At 41.9% G+C, this 22,263-nt stretch overlaps 1 protein-coding gene across 2 annotated transcripts in view; it reads right to left on the reverse strand.

Moving 5' to 3' along the window:
• The window catches only part of SLC25A24 (solute carrier family 25 member 24), a 30,209-nt gene extending 20,404 nt beyond the window's left edge, over nucleotides 1–9,805 (reverse strand). The window contains exons 1-2 of one of the 2 annotated variants that reach the window (XM_020784683.3): nucleotides 9,430–9,805; nucleotides 3,171–3,297 (exon numbers count right to left, since the gene is read on the reverse strand). In XM_020784683.3, the coding sequence (XP_020640342.3) occupies nucleotides 3,171–3,297; nucleotides 9,430–9,612 (310 nt within the window). In that variant the 5' untranslated portion in view covers nucleotides 9,613–9,805. Of the gene's footprint in view, nucleotides 1–3,170; nucleotides 3,298–9,429 lie in introns of those variants that run through there. The other variant, XM_078392275.1, reaches the window with a different exon arrangement.
• Between the last annotated feature and the right edge of the window lie 12,458 nt (nucleotides 9,806–22,263).

Genomic DNA, 22,263 nt, shown 5'->3' on the forward strand with positions numbered 1-22,263 from the left:
GTCATTCCTTCTAGCATTTGAAATTCAAAGAGAGCATTGGCTTTTGACTGACAGTTCTTTCCTTCTGTTTCATCAATTGGTTGCTGCTGTTGAACTGTTTGGTTGGTTGCTAGTATGTGTGCAGTAAAGAAAATTACAGACACAAGCAATGGTAAGTAAATAAATTGTTTTGATTTTATCTCCAACAAATATCTCAGAGTGAATTATTAAGTGCCAGTTAATGAGAAAGAGGTAGACTCTGGTTAACTTGTCGCAATTCTCCTCTGTGGTCCTCTATACTTCTATTGTATACAGTGACCAGTATGCAGATGATACCCAACTCTATCTCTCCTTTCCACCTGATTCAAGGGAAGCTGTTTTGACTTGCTTGGCATCAGTAATGGGCTGGATAAGGGCAAACAAACTGAAATTTAATCCAGATAACACAGAGGTGCTCGTGATTAGTCGGAAGGCATATGAGGGAATAGGGATACTATCTGTGCTGGATGGGGTTACACTCCCCCTGAAAACTCAGGTCCACAACTTGGGTGTACTCCTGGATTTAACCCTAAGCTTGGATGCCCAGGTCTCAGTGGTGGCCAGGAGTGCATTCACACAGCTAAAGCTGGTGCCCCAGCTGTGCCCATTTCTTTAGATGTCGGATCTGGCTACAGTGACACATGCCTTAGTTACATCCCGTTTGGATTACTGTAACGTGCTCTATGTGGGGCTGCCTTTGAAGACGGTTCGGAAACTTCAGCTGGTGCAAAACTCTGCAGCCAGACTACTGACTGGGGTGAGCTACAGGGAGCATATAATGCACCTGTTACAAGAACTACACTGGCTACCAGTCCGTTTCCGGGCCCAATTCAAAGTGGTGGTCATTACCCATAAAGCTCTATACAGCTTGGGTCCAGGCTACCTGAATGACCGTATCTCCTTATATGCGTGTGATTGTATTCATTAAAGATCTGAAGCACTTCCTCCTTTTTGGCAGGAAATGACAACTGAGTCTCTTTTTGAACATGAACAGATTTATCTACTTTAACATTAGGTGAGTCTACAACAACTTCTATTGGTTCAAAACAACTAAGATCTGGTAACTGTCCAAATTGTGAAGACAATAACTCTGTCTGGAAATAGACAGGATTCATTGAGGAGCTAGCCCAAAACGTTCCCGATCGGTGGGCTTCCTCAGCAGAGCACCCTGGACCGTGCATATTGTCCCACAACAAGGGTACCTGGCCCAATCTCCCTCCGGGAGTGGATGGTTGAAGGAAGGGTCTGGCCGAATCACCTTCCTTGAGTGACCTTGTCCCCACAGAAAGACCACGACCGTCCATTCTAGAGCTTCTGCCGATGTCCCCTTTTCTTTAGACTTGTCCTGGTCAGGTAGCAACACTTCTACCTTCAAATTAGGGAAGTCCTCCAACTGCTCGCACATTCTATCATATTCATATTCTCTTTTCTCACCCCTCTTTTCCTCCCTTCTTTCTCTCTCCCTCTCTCTATGGTACATTGAACTGTCTCCTCTCACTTTGCTCCCCTATATTCTCCTACACGGGCAAAATTAACTCCTCCTTCCCTTTTCCCTCTCTCTCTTCCACTAGACAGATTTCAATCTTCTCCTCTTTCCCCTTTGATTCCCTTCTTTTCCCTTCCTCCACATTCGAATCTTCACTTTCCATTATCTTCCCTACTTCTATACCTCTCTCCCGCTCAGACGTCTCTAGCTGAGAGGACGGCTCACTCTGTTCTTTCTCCTATGGGTCTCCTTCACAATGCGCCTTCTCAGGGTTTAAGATCAGCAGAGGAAGCCCTCCTTTCGGTCCCATTGCCAGCACAAGCACAGCTGGTGGAGACACAGGAGAGGGCCTTCTCTGAGGCAGCTCCCAGGCTACGGAACGCTCTCCTCGGGAGATCAGGATGACCCCTTCCCTTTTCTCCTTTCAAAAAAAAAGCTAAAGACCCATCTCTTCAGGCAGGCTTTTAACAATTATAACTGAATCCCTGAACCCCATTTCAGCAGAAATTTTAACCTTTTCTATGTTTTCATGTTTTAATCTTTTAATTGTATTTGAAATCATATATTATTTAATTTATCTTTTAATATTTAACTTATTGCGTTTTTAAATTGTGTGAATTTTAATGTTGTGAGTCACTTTGGGTCCCTTGTTGGGAGAAATGCGGCATATAAATAAAACGAATAATAGTTATATTGTGTATCAAAAAGAGAATTTTATCAGAAATTCAAAGCTCTGCAATATATAATGTTGATAGGGGCCCACATGGAAGTGAGAAATCCTAAACTTTAAAGCTGCTGCTGTTGGGCTGCAGCTCCCATACCTCTGCCCAAGGGAATTCCTGATGAATTTTGGGAGTTGCAGTCAAAAAGAAACAACAGCCCCATGCCTAATAGGCAGTGACACCGAATGAACACTAATACAATTGTGCTACAAATGTTGTGTATTTGTCTATTTTGGTGTGTATCTCAAAGCTGCTATTTTGGATCTTTTTCTGAAAACTAGTCTTCATGGTGCTACTGAAAACCGAAACAGATCCTATGAACTGAAGTCTGCCTGCTTTTGTTCTACACAAATTTCTAGAAAGGCAGTAAATGGCACTGAGAATATCAGATCTTTATTATAATTGATAAATTCCCATTGATTTATTAAGCTTATGCTTTCTTTATTATGTCTTCCTTGTCCTACAAATTAATGCTGCTATTTGAAGAGCATACGTTGCATGCAATATCTTATTATAGCACTTTTTTAAATTTTTATACATATAAATATTTATTTATTTATATAATACAATTTATATTTATATTTATTTATATAAATATAAATTATATTATATTATATACCCTGTTTCCTCTAAAATAAGACCTAACCTGAAAATAAGCCGTAGTATGATTTTTCAGGATGCTCGTAATATAAGGCCTACATCAAAAATAAGCCGCAGTTAAGTGAAATCCTACCATCCGCCATTGTGGAGCAACCAGAAGAAGATGACATAACTGTATTTGAATAAATGTAGATTGTTGTACGTGAAAAAAATAAAATATTTTCTGAAAATATGCCCTAGTGCATTTTTGGAGCAAAAATTAATATAAAACCCTGTCTTATTTTTCAGGAAAATGCTGTATATATATTCTCTTATCACAGATAAAGAGGGGAATTGGCTCTTACCATCATTGTTTTTGTCCAAACTCTTGAATGCCAATTTCATTTTCTTTTCATGGTCTTTGAGGTAACGTGTAAATTCTTCAAAGTCCAGTCTGCCATCTTTGTTAGTATCTCCAGCTGTAAAAATTTTCTGTTAAAACACAGTAGAGAAGAGCTAGCAGTAATGCCTGTGTCAAGAATCTCCTCACCTGTAAGATTTAAGTAACACATTACAAGAAAAAGGATTGCCATATTCTAAAATTTGTCTATTTCTGCAGCTGCCCAATAAAAAAAATGAAGTGACATTTCTTGAAAAGAGGGGTAAATTAAATGCAAACAGTACCCTCTTCTTAGATAAGGCCTATTAAATCTTACCAATGAAAAACAGTGTGTGTCATATTCCATCAAGTTGCATCTGACATACAGCAATCCTGATGGGTTTTCAAGACATGTGCAATAGTTACCACTACCAAAACTCCATCCCTAGTGAGTTTCCATGATTGAGGGGGGATTTGAATCCAAGGTTTCCTAAGTCCTAGTCTGTCACTCTGTCTGCTACAACAGTGGCTCTCTAATGTAAAATTACAAAGACTGAATTCCAACCCACAGTGATTAATACTGTCACCATATTGTAGACTGGAGGTCTAATCTACAGCATGCACCAGATATAGTCATAACTCACAGTGTCCAAAATAAGGAGTTGGGGGCAGTACATGCAAATGTTGAGTATTTAATTCTTTGCCATGAGTTTTATCAAAGGTCCGGTTCTCATGTCATGTTTCCTCACTACAGAGATTTCAGCATAGAGCAATACATATAGTAATAGAACCTGCAATGTTACTTTAAAAGGCTAATTAATTGCTTTTAAACAAAAAATTATTCTCAGCCATTATCAATATTCAAAGATTAACTTGTTATTAACAACCTATTTTAGTTCTTTTAATTAGTTGGTTTTAAAATTTTACCTAATGATGCAGAAATGGCCCAATTCCCCCCTCCCCAATAATCCCCAAAGTAGAAATTTAGGAATAATTGTTACCAAACAGTAATTCTATAAAAACACAATGGCATTACCAGTTGCTCTGTTACGTTTTAAAAGCAACATTTTGCAAGTAACTACATTACTTCTACAATGTTATTTCCTGGCTTTGAATGGGAATATTAGTGAGAATTAATTTGCATGGATTTCTCTATAGTTCAAGGAAGAGTAATTCCTGTGTGTTGTTTATTGTAACACTGACCATTGGCAGTGGTGGCTGGGAATGATGGAATATGGAGTCCAACAGCACCTGAAGGGGCACAATATCCTACTCCTGCTCTAAGTAAATATTTAATTTCCAGCAACGGCCATCTGCAAGCTCATGAGAAGGACCTGAGAGAGACTGAGCATTATGAATTGCTTCAACAACTAGACTGCATGCCATACCAATGCAAAATGCTGAAGGTTTCTATTTGTTAATGCCTTTTATAGTGTGGGACTAGGATATCACCTATCTCCATATGTGGTTTCAGCTACACTGAGATCTTCTTCAGAGGTCTTTCTTGGGGTTCCCCTCCCAACTCAAGAGCAGGCTGTAGTTATCAGGCAATAAACCTTCTCAGAAAGCTCATCCGAGTAACAGAGCACACTCCCCAGGAAGCTTGGTTTCTGAAGTTGGTTTCCATGTTAAGAAAACTTAGCATTCTGCCTCTTTTTCTGTATCTGTTCATCCAAGTTTCTCCACTGCTTTCTAGGTTGATTGGGCAACACTGTGTTGTTCCATTTGCAGAAACATGATTAAGCATGACTTCATAACATACAGAAGGAAGAGGCACTCAAAGAAAATAGACAACTGAAGTGGCCTGTCTTGCTAACATCTGAAGTATCTCCACCTAGAACTGGCTTTGATAGAATGCTGATTACATTTTGTTGCTAATCACCTAAAGAAGCACTGAAATAGTTCGAAGTTCAATGTTAATTACCCCAATGAAATGCTTATGTTATGCTAATGATATAACATAAAATGACATAAAAATCATTAATGCATGAGTAATGGGAGTGCCTGACCACCTTATCTATCTCCTGAGAAACCTATACGTGGGACAGGAAGCAACAGTTAGAACCGGATATGGAAACACTGATTGGTTCAAAATTGGGAAAGGAGTACGACAAGGCTGTATATTGTCCCCCAGCTTATTCAACTTATATGCAGAATACATCATGCGAAAGGTTGGACTGGAGGAATCCCAAGCTAGAATCAAGGTTGCCGGAAGAAATATCAGCAACCTCAGATATGCAGATGATACCACTCTGATGGCAGAAAGTGAGGAGGAATTAAAGAACCTTGTAATGAGGGTGAAAGAGGAGAGTGAAAAAAACCATCTGAAGCTGAACATTAAAAAAAAAACTAAGATCATGGCCACTGGTCCCATCACTTCCTGGCAAATAGAAGGGGAAGATATGGAGGCAGTGACAGATTTTACTTTCATGGGCTCCATGATCACTGCAGATAGTGACAGCAGCCACGAAATTAAAAGACGCCTGCTTCTTGGGAGGAAAGTGATGACAAACCTAGACAGCATCTTAAAAGGCAGAGACATCACCTTACCAACAAAAGTCCGCATACTCAAAGCTATGGTTTTTCCTATAGTGATGCCTTTGAATTGTGGTGCTGGAGGAGACTCTTGAGAGTCCCCTGGACTGCAAGGAGAACAAACCTATCCATTCTAAAGGAAATCAACCCTGAGTGCTCACTGGAAGGACAGATCCTGAAGCTGAGGCTCCAGTACTTTGGCCATCTAATGAGAAGAAAAGACTCCCTGGAAAAGACCCTGATGTTGGGAAAGTGTGACGGCAAGAGGAGAAGGGGACGACCGAGGATGAGATGGCTGTACAGTGTCTGCAAAGCAACCAACATGAATTTGACACAACTCTGGGAGGCAGTAGAAGATAGGAGGGCCTGGTGTGCTCTGGTCCATGGGGTCACGAAGAGTCGGACACGACTAAACGACTAAACGACGACTATAGTGATGTATGGAAGTGAAAGCTGGCCCATAAAGAAAGCTGACCACCAAAGAATTGATGCTTTTGAATTGTGGTGCTGGAGTCCCCTGGACTGCAAGGAGAAGAAACCTATCAATTCTGAAGGAAATCAACCCTGAGTGCTCACTGGAAGGACAGATCCTGAAGCTGAGGCTCCAATATTTTGGCCATCTCATGAGAAGAGAAGACTCCCTGGAAAAGACCGTGATGTTCGAAAAGTGTGAGGGCAAGAGGAGAAGGGGACAACAGAGGATGAGATGGTTGGACAGTGTCACCAAAGCTACCAACATGAATTTGACCCAACTCTGGGAGGCAGTGGAAGACAGGAGGGCCTGGCATGCTGTGGTCCATGGGGTCACAAAGAGTCGGACATGACTAAACAACTAAACAACAACAAAATATTACTTGTGGATGACATTTTTATGTTTCTTGGGAGCATTAATAAGCTTTATATAACAAATAGTGACAAACACTAATCATTATAAGCTTATTGCTTTAGCTCCTATTCTAGTGAAAAAACAATTTTTTTTAGTTGTAGGGTTTTCGGGCTGTTTAGCCGTGTTCTGGAGGTTTTTCTTCCTAACATTTTGCCAGTCTCTCTTAATTTTTTAGTTTCTAATTCAGAATACAAGAACTTTCACAAGGGGGTGTGAACATCTGGATGCTACTCACAGACCCTCAATGGGCTTTTGCATTGTTTACTACTATTGAATCCACAAGGTCTGTTGCTATTTCTGACCTGATAGCAATCTATCACATAATACTGTACTACTACAAAAGGAAGACTGCCCTTTATCCAAATAAGTAGGGATAGGTTTGTAAAGGAGAATGTAGCACAGCAGGTTTGATAATGTCAGTAAAAAAAGCCTCAGGAATTACATATTCCTATTAATACATAGTGGCTGAAATCTTGTTGCTCAGTGTAGTAACTCAAAATTGGAGTATTGAGGCCCACTGAACCAGTTGTGATTTGGTGAGTTAACCACTTCATAAGTTCTTTTGATTCAAATGGGCCCACTCAAGCTGCAACTTATTATGCTAAGCAACAGGAATTCAGCAGGTATTAAAACTATTATCCTCACTAAATAAACAGGATGTACAAACTAGGGCCAGCCCTACCATTTGGCAGGAGATGTGGAAGTACAATTAAAGGACAACAGACTAACAAGTTCTTTGTATGTAGTTCTGAGCCTGAAATAGTTCAAAAGGCAATGGAACAGTGGTGATAATTCAGTTCATAAATATTCCTCTGTTAGATCAGAACCTTAAGCACACTAAAGGAAATGATCATTTGGATTTTCCACTTCAAGATTCAAAATACCCCCAGTCCTTTGCATGGTACAGCCACCCATGTTAAGCAGCTATTAAAATTTGAAAGTATAAATACTATTCCAAAAATATTCTGACCAGGAATTAATTAATTAATTAATTAATTAATTTAATGGGTATACCACCCCATTGGTGCAATGCACTCTTCTGGGCAGTTGACAAGCTAAAATTGAACAATCACAAACAAAAATTTTAAAACTCAAACAATGAAATAAGTGCAAAAGTTAAGATAGTGTGGCGCTTCATAATAAAATGATAAAACTGCAAGGCAATGGTAGAAAAATCATGGGAAAATGCCATCAAATGTGACTCTATCGTGGTCTTTTTCCTTAGATCAACAGTTCATTCAGAATAAAGAACAAGCAAAAAGAGATTAGCAGGCATATTTTTGAAACTCTTAGAAATGAAGGCCCTAAAGTTCAATTGTTTTCAAAGTTTCCACTGCATAGTGGCTACTGGATGAACACTGCAGTGGATAGTTCCAGAGCTTCCAAAAGCCCTGGTACCCACCCCAGAACTTTTTTTAAAATGTACTTTTGTAGTACAAATCCCAGAATCCCCCACCCCCATCCATACTGACCAGTTTCTGGGAACTGCAATCCAAAAGTGAATTTTCCAAGTGCTGATCCAGCCATTTATTTATTATTTACTTATTCATTTGATTTGATTTGTATCCTGCCCTTCTGGTCTATGCAACCACTCTACTTCATCTGAATCCAAAAGGACACAAAACACAGCCTCTGCCTGTATGGGCAAGTCACCTCTCTGGGAGGAAGCAGTCCTTCAGATATCCCACTCTCACCTTTCCCAGAGCTTAAACTACCTCTTACCATTACTTTGGAGTGCAAGATTACAGCTGTGCAGAGTAAAGTTAAGTCGGAGTTCTCATGACCCTCCTAGAATTTTCTGGGTACAAAGTAGTCTGAAATGGTAGACCAGCCCTTCTTTATGATGATGTGCTGGGACTATGCAGCTTGCCCAAGGCCACACAACGCCATCAGCCCCATGCACACTCTGGGTGATCTCAGCAGGCCCCTCTCCCACTTGCAATCCCAGGGATTGATGGAGCTGATGGGTTGCAAGTGGGGATCTAAGCTGCCAACCCCTGCTACCACAGCCAGGCAATCCAACTGAATAACCATTCTGATGCATCAATTCATTTTGGTAATTGCACGGTAGCCCAGTCAATATAGTTGTACCTCAGGTTTCTGTCAGGAAACACCACTGCTCATTTGGGTGCCATTCAGTGTGGGGCCAACTAGAAGCGGTTTAGGATTTGGGAGGAGTGCCAGGGCAGTAGCAGGGTCTCAGCAGAAATCTTTGCATCTGTGGGGCTTTGATGAGCAACACAGGGAAGGGAAGGGACCAGGAGCTGAAGACACCAGCTACCAAGATGCACAACTTTTAACTCTGAAGAGGTTGGTATGCTCCTCTGAATTAGCTGAAAACCACCACTCTCTCTCTCTCTCTCTGTGTGTGTGTGTGTGTGTGTGTGTGTGTGTGTGTGTGTGTGTGTGTGTGTGTGTGTGTGTGTGTGTGTTGTGTGTGTGTGTGTGTGTGTGTGTGTGTGTGTGTGTGTGTGAGAGAGAGAGAGAGAGAGAGAGAGAGAGAGAGAGGGAGGAAGGTCCACTGGGGCCTTAGGTAAATCTCCCCGTTGAGCGTCTTCCCGATGAACGGGAGGGAAGGAAACGTCTTCCTACAGGAAGTGCCTGATACTATGTTCTTTTTTTAATGGAATAAAAAAGTGGGGGAAGAGAGATGAGGAAGAAAGGCCTCCGGAATACGGTATCCACTAACTCCAGGGAAGCGGAGGCTGGCTTGTGTTACTCCAACAAGGCACCACGAGTCGTTTGCAAAGTATCCCAGGGTCTGGAAGAAGCGCCTCACATCTTCCTCCCTTTCCGCCCAGCCACCATCGTGCCTCTCACCCACCTTCTCCGCCTCGTGTCCCAGCGGGATGCCCAAAGCTTGGAGGCCAGCCTGCAGCTCGGCAATGTCCACGCGGCCGTCCTCGTTGAGGTCTAGCTTCTTGAAGAGATTCTCGTACCTCGAGTGAGGGTCGGGCGCTTCACAAGCCGCCTCCCGGAGCACGAAGCCCCTCAAGAAGCGAAACATCCTTACAGCTTCAAGGGAGGGCGGCGTGGAACCAGCGAAACGGCCGGGGGCGAAGCGTGCCCTCCTCACAACCCAGTCGGTAGACTCGTAAAAGTAGTCGTTTTTCAGAGCTCAGCCAGCTTCTCCTCGGTCTTGGCACCTCTGGGAGGAGCCAGAAAACGTTAGACAACGCCAACACCCAGGGAGGGAGCAGGAAGAGGAAGCGCCCTTTTTCGCCTCTTCATTGGGTTCCCTGGGCTTGGTAGGTCGGGTCGCGCCGGAGGAGGGCCTTGCCCGCCTCTGCTTTTCCTCCTCCCTCCCGCGAGGAGCTGGGTGGGGATGGCAGGAAGCGGACCCGCGCCCATCCCGCCTCGGAAGCCCGGCAGAAGGAAGGGGCGGCGGCGGCGGCGGCGGCGCACTTTTCTTGCGGGATTGCAAGCCCGTGGACGGTTCTCTCCGCGCGTCGACTCGGCGGTCGGACCGAGCGGATTTTCCGCAAGGCTTTCCGGATCGAGAAACGCGCCTTAGGATGGCGAACAGTCGCGAAGCAGCAATCCTAAAGATGCCCTTTAGGAAGCCTGGTGTAGTGGGGATCGCGCTGCTGGCTGCAAGGCTAAACACGCGTACTTTGAAGGGACTCCGCCTGCAATCAAATGCGTCTAGGATCATGAGACACGAGAGAGGGATGAAAAGGCTACTGTTCGTCCAGGATTTCCTTCCCTTGTGATGTTGGCATCTGGTTAGCGCTCACGTTTAATGGTTGCATCTTCATTTGAGGACGATCTTGCCAGGCCGAGCTTGGAAAGGGTACATTTTGGGCTAGAGCTTCCAGAAACACACACACACACACACACACACACACACAAAAACTTGGCTCCTTAGCTTTGTTCTTCTATCTCAATTCGTATCGTCCATTACCATCCTCTGTGCTGGCTAGGGATGCAGGGGCCTATATTTCAACAACATTGGGGAAAGGTTGGGGAAAACTACATGACAGTTGTGTGACATACAGTATACGCATTTAACAGGTTTATCTCCCCAATTGAAATGCAGTGAGGAGGAAACTTTACACTAGTTAAGTTTCTGTTTTTCCTGCATAAGTATCCTAACTACCCACCTGCTGGTTCCAAACCTTTACATTTTTACAGCAATGATTTCTAATTTTTACCCCCCCCAAAAAAAATATTTTTCACTTTTCTGCTATAGTGCAATGTTTTTAATGAATAAAACAACAACTAAGAAAAAAACAACTACAAGAACATCTGATATAACAGGAAAACTAACAGGATTGATAGTAAGGCACAGAAGGGTGGACACTGACCAGCAGAGACATGCCCATAAGAAAACCATATCAGATAACTGTGGACAGCCCAGTCCTGCTAATCAGAGTGCTGTTTTTACATGTTGTCTGTTTGTAATGTAGCAAAGTCTGTGCTTTGTTTCACCTTTTCTACACCACTAGTGAAACTCTACATAGGGAGTAGGATGGCTGACGGGATTTTGCATGTTGGCATTTTGCAAATGTTTGCCTTCCTTCTTATGCTCACTTAAGGGTCATAACCTAAGAAAGAGTTACATACCTTGAACCACATTCAAGTCAATTTGGTTTAATCTTGTTTTGGACTGTGACCACATGGGGATTTTAATCATACATTATGATGGTCATTGGGATGAGATGGGTTGGACAGGGTCACCGAAGTGACCAAATGAATTTGACCCAAGTCCGGGAGGCAGTGGAAGACAGGAGGGCCTGGTGTGCTCTGGTCCATGGGGTCACGAAGAGTTGGACACGACTGAACGACTAAACAACAACAACTACTTATGCTGTAACCAAAGAGACCATCATGGATAAAGTGTGATGATAGGCATTTGAACATACCAAGAATCGACCTACTTTTTTTTGACAACTCTTACCTTACACATGAGCAAGCACCAAGTGTATAGCCGTTGCATCTCAAAAGAATTGTGCAGAACCCTAAACAACAACAATGATGGTCATTGCAACAGTTTGGAGGCACAAGCTTTAAAGCTATCCCCATAATTTTTCATATGCTATACCCTTTTTTGCCCCTGATGATGTCTTCATATTGAAGACTATATTCAGATTTAGAAAGTTAGATTTGCAAACCTCCAACTAGGCTCAAAATTTATCAGTACTTAAGACAGAAACAGATTAATACTATTAAGAATTTTTGGTGCTAAGTCATCATTTTGTTACTATATCCATTGGTAGCTTGGTTTCTAAGGCAACACCAACACCCAAGGGACCTACGGCCAAATCAGAATTGGTTTTGCAGAAAATATCTCCTGTTGTTGACATCTGTACAGGCTATGTCTTTAAGCCTGTATCTGGATACCCTCAGTTAAAACTAAGATCAACACTGCAATTAATAAATAATGCCAGAATCCTCTTTGTTGAGGTGCAGCATAACATTATGCATGTGAAAATATGGCAGGCATTCTATGCTAGCAATAAGGATTCTGCAACTTGATTGCACAATCAATCACTTAGTTCCCCTTTCAAGTGTGCAATGCACTGGGGAAAGTGCTTTGTAAATACCTGGTGCAAATCAGCTACCATGGACATAACATTGAGTTACAGTGTAGCCATTCAACAGGATTTCAACCTATGGATGTAATGGGGGATCAGCTAACAGATGGATTATTTCCAAAAGAACAGTCTGCTTGGAAGCTGAAAAATCTTGACCAGGCTAATAGCAGGCACAGAAAGGGTTAAAACACCATGCCCAGTATATATATCCATAAATTACTTCCTGTTCAGAAAAGGCTATGGTGCTACCAGTTACACTGGTTTGAATGTAATCTATTGTTTGGCCTGAGCAACCTATACAAATAGGAGACAGAAGAAAAAATAACTGTGGCATGTGCTTACAGAGATGGTTTGGGAGAGGCCTTTTAAAAAAGATACCATACAGTGCATTTTAGGTGTTCACTGAATATTATATGTATTTTAAGTATACACCTACAAATGTGACATTTCTAAGTAGTCACATTAATCAGTTGAAGCAAAAACAATAAAGAATCTTGTAACTTAAATGCCATTTGTTTGGCATAAACTTTGAGGAATGCAGCCTGCATCCTAACATGCATGGAATGTGACATTTGAATGTAACAAAACATGTACAGTATTATGCTATCAGATTTATTAAGGAGCTGCAATGCATTCCAGCTCTCTCTTCTGTGCAAACTTGATAAGTAACCCTGGGCTTCCCTTTACATAATGTGTAAAATGGCCCACAGTCTCTACATAGGAAAAAAAACTACAGTATATACAGAAACCTAATATTTCAGATATATTCCTCCATTGTTCTTCAGGAGGCTTTCATAGAGTCCATGCCATCAGAGTACTAGTTTCGTTTTCATTTAGTCGTTTAGTCGTGTCCGACTCTTCGTGACCCCATGGACCAGAGCACGCCAGGCCCTCCTATCTTCTACTGCCTCCCGGAGTTGTGTCAAACTCATGTTGGTTGCTTCACAGACACTGTCCAGCCATCTCATCCTTGGTCGTCCCCTTCTCCTCTTGCCATCACACTTTCCCAACATCAGGGTCTTTTCCAGGGAGTCTTTTCTTCTCATTAGATGGCCAAAGTACTGGAGCCTCAGCTTCAGGATCTGTCCTTCCAGTGAGCACTCAGGGTTGATTTCCTTTAGAATTGATAGGTTTGTTCTCCTTGCAGTCCAGGGGATTCTCAAGAGTCTCCTCCAGCACCACAATTCAAAGGCATCAATTCGTCGGCGGTCTGCTTTCTTTATGGTCCAGCTCTCACTTCCATACACGACAGGAAAAACCATAGCTTTGACTATTCGGACTTTTGTTGGCAAGGTGATGTCTCTGCTTTTTAACATGCTGTCAAGATTTGTCATCGCTTTCCTCCCAAGAAGCAGGCATCTTTTAATTTCGTGGCTGCTGTCTCCATCTGCAATGATCATGGAGCCCAGGAAAATAAAATCTGTCACTGCCTCCATATCTTCCCCTTCTATTTCCCAGGAGGTGATGGGACCAGTGGCCATGATCTTAGTTTTTTTGATGTTGAGTTTCAGACCGTTTTTTGCACTCACTTCTTTCACCCTCATTACAAGGTTCTTTAATTCCTCCTCACTTTCTGCCATCAGAGTGGTGTCATCTGCATATCGGAGGTTGTTGATATTTCTTCCGGCAATCTTAATTCCGGCTTGGGATTCCTCCAGTCCAGCCTTCCGCATGATGTACTCTGCATATAAGTTGAATAAGCTGGGAGACAATATACAGCCTTGTCGTACTCCTTTCCCAATTTTGAACCAATCAGTTGTTCCACATCCAGTTCTAACTGTTGCTTCCTGTCCCATGTATAGGTTTCTCAGTAGATAGATAAGGTGGTCAGGCACTCCCATTTCTTTAAGAACTTGCCATAGTTTGTTGTGGTCCACACAGTAAAAGGCTTTTGCATAGTCAATGAAGCAGAAGTAGGTGTTTTTCTGGAACTCTCTGGCTTTCTCCATAATCCAGCGCAAGTTAGCTATTTGGTCTCGAGTGCCTCTGCTTCTTCGGAATCCAGCTTGTACTTCTGGGAGTTCTCGGTCCACATACTGCTGAAGCCTACCTTGGAGGATTTTGAGCATAACCTTGCTAGCGTGTGAAATGAGTGCAATTGTGCGGTAGTTGGAGCATTCTTTGGCACTGCCTTTCTTTGGGATTGGGATGTAGACTGATCTTTTCCAATCCTCTGGCCACTGTTGGGTTTTCCAAACAAATATGAACATTTACCACATTTTTGTTTATTGCTGCTTTATGTATTTGGGCTAGATTCCCAGTGCATCGTGCATAGGTGATAAAACAGAGGCATTATTTGCATATGATATAGAGGCATAATATAATCTTCTTAAGCAAAGCTTCCAACTGTTCTTGGAACAAGAATGGATTTTATTATTGCTACAGAAAAATAACATATACCATAGACTAATATATATCTGTCTCTCTGTCTATTTTGTCAGTAATGTGGTACACTGTAGTCCCTTTGATATGCCTAATACAATCCTCTTATGCAATTAGGAGGTGCTGTAGGGCAGTGGTCCCCAACCTTGGGCCTCCAGATGTTCTTGGACTTCAACTCCCAGAAATCCTGGCCAGCAGAGGTGGTGGTGAAGGCTTCTGGGAATTGTAGTTCAAGAACATCTGGAGGCCCAAGGTTGGGAACCACTGCTGCAGGACAGTGGTTCTTAACCTTGGGTTACTCAGGTGCTTTTGAACTGCAACTCCCAGAAACCCCAGCCAGCACAGCTGGTGGTGAAGGCTTCTGGGAGTTGCAGTCCAAAAACACCCAAGTAACCCAAGGTTAAGAACCACTGCTGTAGGGGACTGGTTTGGTCTGAGAAACTTCCAACAGAAATAGGGACACCCCTGCAATAAACCAGTTGTCCCAGATAGTACAGCACCAGAAATAGCAAATTGACCACACATGCTATACTGGCAAGGAACCAGACCTCCTGGAGAGCTGCCACTGCTCTGCAAACCTCTCCAGCTGTGGTTACCTCTTAAATGTCTCACTCTGAGGGCTTCTCAAAGCCATGCAGGATGGACAGAGTAACCTGGAGAAATAACAAAGATGGAGCCCTGTGGCATTCTTAGCTGTGAAAGCTGGAGGATAGGTGAACCCCATGCCTATGGCAAACCCTATGCACTTTCCTGTAAGCAGTGAATACTGCTGATGTGGTTCCACATTTGAATCTGAAAGCAGGGAAGCCTTAGGAATGCGAGAGTGTGAGTGAGCTGATGTATTCTCCCACCTTGTGACACACTGTTGACAATATGAGGTCATTTTGATCCTTAGTCTGTTCCACAAGGTTTGCAAGTCTATTCAAGGGAAAGGATCTGAAATTGTCATATGGAAGCATACTGATGTGTAGCTGTTGTAGATACAGGGTCTTTAAAATTAAGCAGTTCTACTGCTTTCTTTCCCACGACCTTGTGATATGCTGCAACAGTAATATGAATTGGAGACAGATAGGACTATCACCAAATCCAGTGATGGGCAAGTAACTAGGAAAAACTGGCATAATGTACAGGAAACCATGAGGAAACTGACACACAAATTGTCCTTCATGCATAGGGGCAATTGAAAGATTTTATTTTACACTATATCCAAAATTATATTTGGAGAAAACCACATACATAAGAGCAATCATGCAAGCAGTTTACTCCTCTGGGTTGCCATTCGTCGTGCAGCTGGTGCACAGAAGGTGCACAAAGCATTTGTAAGATCAGTGAGTGCAGGAGAGTGCAGTGGTCAGACAGAAGAGACAAAATTCCTTACACCACTCAACTTGTGCAATTGCATAATAGGATTCTGACTTATACTACTGAAATATATTCTGTTTAACACATACAGAAGATGTAATATATGGAAAACCTATGTTAGGTATATGATATGTCCGCCATCATCACAGGCACATCTGATCCTGTAAATTTTTTTGGTTTTAGTAGCATCTCTTTTTAAAATGTTTGTTGTAAGCTATATAGGGTACTTCAAGAGAGAATAGCAGGGTAGAAATTAAATAAATACAATAAATATATTTAAAAACCTTGGAAAGAGTGCTGTGTCTTTGGAAGCCTGCAATCTGGAAAAATGGCTAAGATGTGCATTTTTAAAAATGGCTTTCAAACAGATACTGAGCTTGTGAGTCATTCCTGCACCCCATGCCAGCTAGTAATAACATCTACCTGCACAATGAACTGTAAATAAGACTTGGAAGAATGCACTGCCTTTGTCAGTTTCTTGGCTGTGTGAAAGCAAATACTTCCTAAAATTACTGAAGTATGACTGTCATTTATGAAAGGAGCAAGCTCTGTGTGTTGCAGTAGCGCTTTATAATGTCCTGCTATTGTAGTTTTATCTTGTTTTGAGTTTTTTTGCCAGGAGATGGTTCAGAATATTGAATGCTGGATTCCATTGTTTCCTCTTCTTGCCTGCACCTACTGCCATTCATCTCTTTGACTTCTCTAGTAGTTATATATTGGCAACCATTCCAGCTGGCTGCAGTAAAGGGGTGAGACAGCAAAGTCTGCTTCAGATTTGGAACAGGTATCATTGGACCCTCTTCCTCCACTGTTCCCCCCCGCCCACTCACCTGGTGATGAAACGTATATGGTCTTATAAAGATTAATTAACTCAATGTCTTTGTTTTTCTGTTCCTAATCTATCCCTTTTTGGGGTATCATCATATCCATTCGATTGTAGGCCCGTCAGTAGGAAATCGGTTATTTTCTTCATCTTTGTACCTCAAATAAAAAACAGCAGGAACTCCTATTTTTCAACAAGCATTTGAAATACATTTCTCCTGATGATGTCTTCCAAGCATTTTGCAGAATTGCAAACAGTATTCTTAAAAAGATGGTGAGAAGGAACACTATTTTCACTTGTTTTGTAAAGTTTTTGTTGTTTTTGCATAACTTTTGAGTTAAATTACTCTGTAATTGAATAGGCCTGAATCACAGCCCATTCCTAATATTTCCCACTACCCACTGGGCTAAATCAAGTAATACATAGGGGTTGCATATGCATTTAATATTTGTGGCAAAAAAATAAAGTTGCAAAATAACACACATTTAAGACAGACCACACACGTAGTTTTACAGTTTTCTGGACTGTTATCACTAGTCTGGGCATGTGACTGAGTGCTTATGCACACTGATTATGTGATTTCCAGTTTGTGCTGCATGATCCCAATAGGATTCTGGCCACTATATTTAATTTCTTGACCTGTTTTCCATGAAATATAACCCATTTCTATTATTGTTAACAATATGTGCATAAAGATATGGTACATATGCATAATTTGTCTAGTATAAAACAAGACTCTTAATTCTCAACAGTCTCAATACCGCCTACATCCAATGGTATTTATAGCTCTTTTTCTAAGACATGTACTCCTCTGCTTAAAATGTTTTATTAATAGGCTGTAAACTGCTGTTCAAAAACATGCATCTCCTAAACTAATGAGAAGGTTGGATTCTCAGAGGTGCTGTCCACCTTTCTACTCTCCTTATGTGAATAAGATAAACTTTTAAAATTGGTCAGAGTTGTAGTGCCTTCAAATGCAAACATAAACAGATGTTGATATAAAAATCTCCAGCTGCTGATTTTAGTGCTTCAGGTTGGAGTGTTGTTACAAACACATAAAACAACAGTTGTGGTTTTACAGTTAACATGAAAAACTGTTCAGCATATTAAAGCCAGTGCAGGAATCTTTCCCCCACTTCATGATACAGAAGAAAATACACTTGACAACCTGCTGCAGCTTTCAAGTACTCTACCTACTTACCCCTGTAAAATTATAGTTGCTTTCCATGACAGTACATCCCTTTCAAAGTATATTTCATTAACAGCCTGAAATAGAAAAATCAGATCATCTGCATTTTACTATGCAGTGTCTGCACCAGGCATATCCTTTCAAAACACTAATGCTTTTATTCCAGGAGCTACATGCCCATTTATCAACTTAATTTTTTCCTTCTGTCTTTTAAAAGAAGTTAAACTAGCACCATAGGTCTATTGGGTTCAGCTGCTTTTCAAACAGTACATGAGACAGAGTTTACTAGAAGACTACTTGATTCTTAGGGTACAGTGCAGCCCAGCAGAGGAGGCAGGAGGATAGGGACACATTCTTACTAATTTGACAGCAAATTATATACTTACTGATTTGACAACAGCACGTCAAAACAGCACAGCTGAAGAAGAAGCCCGAAGAAGGCAGAGTCTAAACTACACATCCTCCTGTACCACAAAGTTAGTGGGGACGATATCTCTGCCACACACTGATGGTCCTCATTAAGGAGTGCCTCTCAGAACATTCTTTTCAGAACAATCAAAATGTTTTTCTGCCACATTTCAATGCCCTACCCTCCCTGGCCACAACTGGGAATAAGGCATTGAGGACCTCCATAAATTATCTGTGTCAGGCAGACCAGAAAATGTGGTCTGACTTTCTATCTGCACAAGTCACTTGAAAACATGATGTCCGTTTGCTAAATATGATTGAATAAGAAGTTGTTCTTGCTCTTCAAAATAGGTCTTGGGCTATACCAGATGATTCCTGGCTCACTAGTGGAAAACTGTCCCCCTATAATATACCCTAATATTATGTTTGGTCCAGGACTTCATATTTTCCATTTCCGAATCTCAGGCATACTGTAATGCACCCATGCCAATAATTACTTGTATGACTAAAAATGATTTAGGAACTCATGTGTATCCTCCAGAACTATCCCTTGACATTATGGCCTTAATAACTATATGCGTTCAAGCTAATGTGAAGAAATGAAAAATGTGCACTATTTGGGATCCTACCAATATTACATTTTGTGATTTATCATGTACTAATAAGCAACTTCATAAGAACCCTTCACGGGTTGCTGCCTTGTCATGGCGAAGGGGCTTGAGTAATTCAGAGAAGCTATGAGCTATGCCGTGCAGGGACACCCAAGACGGACAGGTCAACGTGGAGAGTTCTGACTAAACGTGATTCACCTGGAGCAGGAACTGGCAAGCCACTCCAGTATCTTTGCCAAGAAAACTCCATGGACAAAAAAAATGCTGAAAGAGGCAAAAGTTAGAACTGGATATGGAACAACTGCTTGGTTCAAAATTGGGAAAGGAGTACGACAAGACTGTATATGATGCTGGAAGATGGGCCCCTCAGTTTGAAAGGCATCCAACATGTTACTGGGGAAGAGTGGAGGACAAGTACAAGTAGCTCCAGAGCTAATTAAGTGGTTGAGCCAAAGCCAAAAGGACGCTCAGCTGTGGACACACCTGGAAGTGAAAGAGAAGTCCGATGCTGCAAAGAAAAATATTGCATAGGAACCTGGAATGTAAGATCTATGAACCTTGGTAAGCTGGATGTGGTCAGACAGGAGATGGTAAGAATCAACATTGACAAACTGGGCGTCAGTTAACTAAAATGGACGGGAATGGACGAATTCAATTCAGACGATTATCATATCTACTATTGTGGGCAAAAATCCCGTAGAAGAAATGGAGTAGCCCTCATAGTCAACAAAGAGTGGGAAAAGCTGTACTGGGATGCAATCTCTAAAATGATAGAATGATTTCAATACGAAATCCAAGGCAGACCTTTCAACATCACAGTAACCCACGTTTCTGCACCAACCACCAATGCTGAAGAGGCTGAAATTGACCAATTCTGTGAAGACTTACAACACCTTCTAGAATTGACACCAAAGAAAGATGTTCTTCGCATTATAGGTGATTAGAATGCTAAAGTAGGGAATCACGAGATCAAAGGAACAACAAGTAAGTTTGGCCTGGGAGTTCAAAACGAAGCAGGGCAAATTCTAATAGAGTTTTGTTAAGAGAACAAGCTGGTCATCACAACACTCTTTTCCAACAACACAAGAGGCAACTCTACGCATAGACATCGCCAGATGGGCAATACTGAAATCAGATTGATTATATTCTCTGCAGCCAAAGATGGAGAAGCTCTATACAGTCAGCAAAAACAAGACCTGGAGCTGATTGTGGCTCTGATCATCAGCTTCTTATAGCAAAATTGAAGCTTAAATTGAAAAAAAAATAGGAAAAATCACTGGGTTAGTCAGGTGTAATCTAAACCAAATCCCTTATGAATACACAGTGGAAGTGAAGAACAGATTTAAGGAACTCGATTTGGTGGACAGAGTGCCTGAAGAACTATGGATGGAGGCTCGTAACATTGTACAGTAGGCAGCAACAAAAACCATCCCAATGAAAAAGAAATGCAAGAAAGCAAAGTGGCTGTCCAACGAGGCCTTACAAACAGCAGAGAAGAGAACGGAAACAAAATGCAAGGGAGATAGGGAAAGTTAGAGAAAATTGAATGCAGATTTCCAAAGAGTAGCAAGGAGAGACAAGAGGGCCTTCTTAAATGAACAGTCCAAACATACAGTATAGAGGAAAATATTAGAAAGGGAAAAACCAGAGATCTGTTCAAGAAAATTGGAGATATTAAAGCAACACTTTGTGCAAAGATGGACATGATAAAGGGCAAAAATGGTAGGGACCTAACAGAAGCAGAAGACATCAAGAAAAGCTGGCAAGAATACACAGAGGAATTATACCAGAAAGACCTGGATGTCCCAGACACCCCAGATAGTGTGGTTGCTGACCTTGAGCCAGACATCCTGAAGAGCGAAGCTAAGTGGGCCTTAGAAAGCAGGGCTAACAACAAGGCCAGTGGAGGTGATGGCATTCTAGTGGAACTATTTAAAATCTTAAAAGATTATGCTGTTAAGGTTCTACACTCAATATGCCAGCAAGTTTGGAAAAATCAGCAGTGGCCAGAGGATAGGAAAAGATCAGTCTACATCCCAATCCCAAAGAAGGGCAGTACTAAAGAATTCTCCAACTACCATACAATTGCACTCATGTCACATGCTAGCAAGGTTATCCTCAAAATCCTCCAAGGTAGGCTTCAGCAGTATGTGTACCGAGAACTCCCAGAAGTACAAGCTGGATTTCAAAGGGGCAGAGGAACCAGAGACCAAATTGCTAACATGTGCTGGATTATGGAGAAAGCCTGAGAGTTCCAGAAAAACATCTATTTTTGCTTCATTGACTATGCAAAAGCTTTTGACTGTGTGGACCACAACGAACTATGGTAGGTCCTCAAAGAAATGGGAGTGCCTGACCACCTCATCTGTTTCCTGAGAAATCTATATGTGGGACAGGAAGCAAAAGTTAGAACTGGATATGGAACAACTGCTTGGTTCAAAATTGGGAAAAGAGTACGACAAGACTGTATATTGTCCCCCTGCTTATTTAACTTGTATGCAGAATACATCATGCAAAAGGCTGGATTGGATTAATCCCAAACTGGAATGAAGATTGCAGAAAGAAATATCAACAGCCTCAGATATGCAGATGATACCACTCTGATGGCAGAAAGTGAGGAGGAATTAAGGAACCTTGTAATGATGGTGAAAGAGGAGAGTGCAAAAAACGGTCTGAAGCTCAACATAAAAAAAACTAAGATCATGGCCCCTGGTCCCATTACCTCCTGGCAAACAGAAGGGGAAGATATGGCAGCAGTGACAGATTTTACTTTCTTGGGCTCTATGATCACTGCAGATGGTGAGAGCAGTCATGAAATTAAAATACGCCTGCTTCTTGGGAGGAAAGTTATGACAAACCTAGACAGCATCTTAAAAGGCAGAGACATCACCTTGCCAACAAAGGTCCACATAGTCAAAGCTATGGTTTTTCCAGTAGCGATGTATGGAAGTGAGAGCTGGACCATAAAGAAAGCTTTTGAACTGTGGTGCTGGAAGAGACGCTTTAGAGTGCCCTGGACTGCAAGGAGAACAAACGTATCCATTCTAAAGGAAATCATCCCTGAGTGCTTACTGGAAGGACAGATCCTGAAGCTGAGGCTCCAATACTTTGGCCATCTCATGAGAAAAGAAGACTCCCTGGAAAAGACTCTGATGTTGGGAAAGTGTGGCGGCAAGAGGAGAAGGGGACGACAGAGGACGAGATGGTTGGACAATGTCATTGAATTTGACCCAACTCTGGGAGGCAGTGGAAGACAGGAGGGCGTGGCATCCTCTGATCCATGGGGTCGTGAAGAGTCGGACCTGACTAAATGACAGAACAACAAGAAGCTGGATGTTTCTAAAGT

This window comes from Pogona vitticeps, chromosome 4 (genome assembly GCF_051106095.1).
Source record: "Pogona vitticeps strain Pit_001003342236 chromosome 4, PviZW2.1, whole genome shotgun sequence".
Taxonomy (NCBI): Eukaryota; Metazoa; Chordata; class Lepidosauria; order Squamata; family Agamidae; genus Pogona; species Pogona vitticeps.